This window comes from Bidens hawaiensis, unplaced genomic scaffold (assembly GCF_021521415.1).
Source record: "Bidens hawaiensis isolate Kalapana, Puna unplaced genomic scaffold, B.hawaiensis_p1.1 tig00011438_1, whole genome shotgun sequence".
NCBI lineage: Eukaryota > Viridiplantae > Streptophyta > Magnoliopsida > Asterales > Asteraceae > Bidens > Bidens hawaiensis.
Window position 1 is genome coordinate 75,916 of NW_027491891.1, and position 6,132 is coordinate 82,047.

The 6,132-nt window shown below is 34.3% G+C and overlaps 1 protein-coding gene across 1 annotated transcript; it reads right to left on the reverse strand.

Annotated features, from left to right (window-relative positions):
* Positions 1–934: 934 nt before the first annotated feature.
* On the reverse strand, positions 935–3,983 carry LOC143537956 (uncharacterized). The gene is made up of 3 exons (XM_077031612.1): positions 1,960–3,983; positions 1,783–1,876; positions 935–1,717 (listed from the first exon to the last, which is right to left on the reverse strand). Exons 1-3 carry the CDS (start codon positions 3,981–3,983, stop codon positions 935–937), a joined length of 2,901 nt encoding a protein of 966 aa, XP_076887727.1.
* Positions 3,984–6,132: the final 2,149 nt, after the last annotated feature.

The window sequence follows — 6,132 nt, forward strand, 5'->3', positions numbered from 1 at the left end:
CGCCTTTGGAGATATACAACCTTTTCTGCATCCCAATTTGTAAGCCGCCTAAGTCTCAAGTTGACCTGATGGAAATCCAAATCCAATCTATGCTCAATATGATAGCGAATTGCACTATTTGAACCATTTCTTGTATCTGCGTACCCTCGTAGTCGAGTAAGTTGTTTCACCTAATCGACTATGATCTACAGATAACATAGTTTGCAAAGATCGAAATCAAACTATCAATCATAAATATTAAACACTAATAATATATAAAGAACTTAATTTAAACACACCTGGTTAATTTGACTTGGAAGTTGTAACCTTCTGTTTCTTATGAAAATGCTTCTGTGTGTTCAGATTTAACACCTTTACAACCACCAATATTCCTGTAAACCAAAGCTAAATAAACTACAAGTATTTATTTATTATTATTCTAATAATTCAGTGAAGAATAATAATAAGTGTGCCCCTTAAATCCCAATTTCCTCTTCTCTTGCATTTCCAGAATATCCCCAGTTGCAGCTTCTCTAGCAGCCATTGTCATGGATCCATCTAACTGAACACATTTCATACCACTTTGCAGATTCACAACACTCTGCTTTCATCTTGGTTCATTTGATAGTTAAAGAAAATACCAACTCAAAAGTCAACCTTCACTTTTAAGTGTAGAAAAATAAAAACTTTGAAATTAAGTGTAAAAAAGTCAACATTGACTTTTGAGTGATCAGTTTGCAATATTTTTTTGTTTTCATATATAATACTAACAATATTTAATTTCTAAAAGTTAACGGACCTCGTCTTCCACCACTGCCCCCTCGACTTGTCATGCTCTTTGAACAAAGAAAAAGAAAGCATTTAATAAGTCAACAAATAGTTATAAATTTAACAAAGAAATATTGTTACTCAAAACTAACCAAAAATTATCAAGAAATCAAGCAAAAGAGTCATCCTAATCATCAATATTATGATGCGGATCATCAGAATCATGATCAGTCTCAGAATCAACTATACATTCTGTATTTAAAAAAATACCCCCATCATCATACTCGTCAACAATATCTTCTAAGTCATCCACAGGGGTATTTACATTGCGTATTCCTATAACTTCCTCATATGGTAATGTCTCAGGTTCTACATCATTTCGAACTATAAGAGACGTTTCAGGTAATTCTTCAGTTGGTTGAAAAGGCGGCAACTCACTAGATTCCTCTTCTTGAAATATATCATTCATTGATACTTCATCTTCATCATGTTCGGGTATATCATAAATGTTGCGATGGTTTACTTTTTGTACCACCATCCAATTCTTGCCACGTGACAAATCATTCAAATAAAAAACCTGTTGAGCTTGATAAGCTAAAATATATGGTTCATTTACATACCACTTAGATGTAATGTCTATTGATGTTAATTTGTGATCAACCAACATCTTTTTTCCCTTTGGGTCTGTATCACACCACTTGCAACAAAACATGAATACCTTTCTTCCGAGTATAAAATCTAACTCTAAAACTTCAAGTAAAACACCATAATAAATCATTGCTTCAGTTTCATCCCCTACACAAACTCCACTGCATTGTGTAGTAAATTTGTCATCGCGCTCCTTGCAACGAAATTTAACACCATGGACGATGCAACTTTGCCAACTAGCGTAGCGATCATCAGGAAATTGTGACAACGCGTACAAGTCATCGGTTGCTCGTGGATCACCATTAACTCTCAGCAAAGCCATCTATAAATACCTAAGATCAGCATCGATGTGCTAAAAATCAACTACTAAAAGTAATAAAGTTTTACCTTTTTCTTGAACCAGGAGGGAAATTCTTGTTCTTGTATAGCATCTAAATTTGATTCTCCTATACTTCTTGAGTATAAAGCTTCTTTGTGCTCCCTAAATTTAAGAAAATATGAGTTGTGATTTTAAATTTACGTATTAATTCAAAATAATAGTATAGCTAAATATGTTCTACTCACTTTAGGTAAACATCAAGTTCATTTCCACAATTATTGATGAGGTACCATTGCACCGCATCAACATTGTCCCCTAGTTGTCCAAATTTTGATGCCCCTAGTGTACAGACTTTATTGTTGAACAACTCCATCTCGTTCTTAGTGGTCTGTACATCCCAATTGCGTTCTGCACGATTGAATCTTGTCTCAATGCCATCTACATAGCGAGATAAAAACGTAACAGCCTCATCAACAACATACGCTTCAGTAATAGAGCCATCGGGGCGTGCAAAGTTACGAACATATCCCTTATAAGTACCCATACGATGCTCGATCCCAAACATCCATCTCTGACTTACTGGACCTCCTAATAATGCCTCCTCAGGTAAATGTACACATAAATGAACCATGATTGTGAAAAATGCACGAGGAAATATCTTCTCAAGTTTGCATAATATAATAACAATCCCGGTCTTCATATCCTCAAGTTCTTTGGCATATAGAGTTTTAGAGCATATCTTTTGAAAGAATTGGCAAAACTCGATCAAAGTAGAACGTATTTCCTTATTCAAGAAAGGGAGAATGGCAACCGGGAGTATTTTCTGAAGTAATACATGAGAATCATGCGTTTTCATCCCACCAAGTGTATTATGGTCTGTCACACATCGACTTATGTTGGACGCATAGCCATCACGTAGGCGAACAGACTTGATAAATTTGCAAAACTCCACACATTCAGCTTTAGTTAACGTGAAATCAGCATGGGTTTTGTTGAATTTTCCATTTCTCTCTTTCAACCATTGTTCCTTGCGAATGTTGATATCCTCCAAGTCTAAACGTGATTTTATAGTATCCTTTGATTTCACGGGATCATTTAACAGCGTCCCTACTATATTATCACATATATTTTTTTCTATATGCATAACATCGAGATTATGACGCATTAGTAATTTAGACCAGTATGGAAGTTCAAACAAGATACACTTTTTTGACCAGTTCAACTCATCAGTACCTCGTTTACGCTTCCTATCCTCATTACTAGGTGCTTTTCCGGTAGTGCAACTAGGAATATCTGCCAACTGTCGTAAAATATCATCACCTGTAAATTGATGAGGTCTTTGTCGCTTCTCTTGCTTTCCGTCAAACTCTAAGTTCTTTCTCCACCTATGTGCTTTACTTAAAAAACATTGATGCCCTGTGTAACATTGCTTACCATGGATGCGGTTAGAACGAGTATCCTCTAGGCATATTGGACATGCCAATTTGCCCATAGTGCTCCACCCAAACAAGTAAGCATAAGCAGGGAAGTCACTAATCGTCCATATTACTGCGGCATATAAAGTGAAATGTGATTTGGAATATCTATCATACGCTTCAACACCATCATGCCATAAAATTTTAAGTTCATCTACAAGTGGCCTTAAGAAGACATCAAAGTCTTTACCTGGTGATTTTGGCCCAGGAATTAATAAACTTAAAAGGTAACTGCTCTTATGCATCGTACACCAAGGCGGCATGTTATATGGCATCAAAATGACTGGCCACATACTATGTGTGGTTGTCATATTGCTAAAAGGGTTAAACCCATCTGAAGCCAGCCCCAATCGTACACTCCTCGAATCGCTTGCAAAATTTGGGTGCAACTCGTCAAAATGTTTCCAAGCCCTTCCATCAGCAGGATGACGCAAAACTCCCACCTCATCCTTGCGTACTTCTTTATGCCACCGCATGTCTTTAGCCGTGTGGCGAGACGCATATAAGCGCTTTAAACGAGGCGTTATTGGAAAGTATCGCAACTTCTTATATGCAATTTTGTTGCGCACATAACGACTACTTTGACATATTGGAAATGTTATGGCATCTTTGTTTTCACCGTAGAAAATAGTGCAATCATATTGACAAACATCAATAAGCTCATAACCTAAACCAGCTTCACAAAGAATCATTCTAACATCGTAATAGCTCTCTGGACAATTATTACCAGCAGGAAGTACCTCATGTAACAACCTCAGAAACATCTCAAAAGAACTATCATTCCATTTGTTCATCACTTTCAAATTCATAAACTTCACAACAAACGTTAGGGTAGAAGAATTTTTGCATCCCTCAAACAAAGGATTATTTAGTGCTTCATGCAGTTTCTCATAACGATTATTTCATTATCTGGTTGGTGATTTCCAAATAGATCATTGGTAGAGCCAATATTAAATATTGGATGACCAATTGCATCCTCTAATCCTGCTCTTAAGCCAGCAGATTCTTCATTAGCAAAATCATCAGGTCCCACGTCTTCATCGACTTCATCTTCACCGTGGAACACCCACCGTATATACGACTTATCAATTCCCACATTAATCAAATGGGCAGCAATGACATGTCAATTTTGCAGTCTTGAATTGAGACAAATAGCACACGGGCATAAAGTTAACCCGCTAGAGTTCAAAGTTAGTCGGGCGACATTCAGAAATTCTTTTACCCCGTCCACATACTCCGTCGAAACCCGATTCTCATTCTTAACCCACTGATGACCCATTTCTAAATAAATAAATGAAAGAACAATAATAAAATAAACACACGGATTTAGAATAAAATCTTAAACAAACAAAATAAAAATCAGAACAAAAAATATATATTTTGTTATTGTCATTTTTTAAATTAAAATTTATTTGTTAAAGTTGCAACCTAAATAAACAAGATTTGTAGCTTGCAACCTAAAACTAGAAACACACATTGAAGTTCAAACCAATTTGCAACCTAAATCATGTCATGACCCTCAAAATCCATTTACTTCAAAAATGTTTCATACACATCGACAAGGCCTAAATTATATGTACTACATTTGTATACACTAATTCGATTTATGTATGAAAAAATAATTAATTATTTTGTACGAATCAGAAGTTATGCAAATCCAAAACAGACATAGCAAGATTAAACTTCACAACAAAATTTGAATTTTTATGATGTCAAATAGAAACTACTAACCTCTTGATTGACTTGGGAAAATTAGGGTTTAACGTTTCGAACTTCTGCTGTTGAAGAAGGAGAACATCTTTGAGAAGGGGTAATATATTCTTGCAATTCGTTCCTTGTTTGAATCTCTTATCAATCGAAAAGCGGGGAAATCACGCCAATTTGGTAAGGATTTTGGACTAGGAGGGTTGGGTAATATTAACATAAAACCAATTCATGGAGGAGATGATTTCTCCACAGGATAAATCACAGAGCTGACTTTTGTACAGCTTTATTTATATTAGTTATATTTTAAATAATTAAAAATTAGAATTCATTTCATTTATATTAGTTCTATTTTATAAAACAGTTAAACAAATAAATAGGTGTATGTGAATGACATGATTCTATTTCAAATATATAATCATATATTTAAATAAAAAATGAAACTACCTTGTTTACGTAAAGAAGTAAAAACAACATTTAGTGTATTTCAACATATTATTTTATTGGATATATGCTCTTTTTTTATATTTATGTTGTGAATTATTGAATGAATCTTTTTTCAAAGGCAGGGAAAATAATTTACCTAGTCTTCTTATTTCTCCTAAGATAGTCCTAAATAGTAAATGCTTTAGTAGTACAAATATCATTTTCATGTTTTAAGAGAAAAGACACGCATACACTTTTGAAGAAATACACTTTTGAAGAAATACAAATTTGACACTAACAAATTCAATCCAGCATACGAATAACCATTAAATCCGTAAAAAGGAAAAAAAAACATACATGGGGTTCTCTGCGCATTTATATAAAATCATCAAAACCCATAGTAACAAGTACAAATTTATTTTTGTACCTTGTAGTATTATCGTTTTGGGTCACAAACACTAAAAATAGGAAAATTATCTGGTATATAATCGGATAAATAGGGTTATGATATCGGGTAACCGGATCAGGTAATCAAATATATTAGAAATCTCATGCCCATCCTGAATCCATGAAAAAACTAATCCCAAACCCTTCCCATACACTAATGGGATGGTTATTACCCGTCCAATTGTGTCGGATTTCAGGTTTTCCATCAGGTTTGGGTTTCATTAAATATCCCTTAATGAACCTAATAATTTAGTCACTAGTGATCATATTTCTTATAGAGTTTATCCAATATCTACACATGTTGTAAATTTAATAAATATTTGTCTGTATCTATTTAACCACGTCATTTCCTAAAAAATAAAGCAT

Bases quoted from the DNA above. Each gene is read 5' to 3' on its own strand.
- LOC143537956 (XM_077031612.1), bottom strand. From the start codon at position 3,983: ATGAACAAATGGAATGATAGTTCTTTTGAGATGTTTCTGAGGTTGTTA. The intron at 1,877-1,959 runs GTGAGTAGAACA...TCTTAAATTTAG, and splicing joins GAACTTGATGTTTACCTAAA to GGAGCACAAAGAAGCTTTAT. The intron at 1,718-1,782 runs GTAAAACTTTAT...AGGTATTTATAG, and splicing joins CCTCCTGGTTCAAGAAAAAG to ATGGCTTTGCTGAGAGTTAA.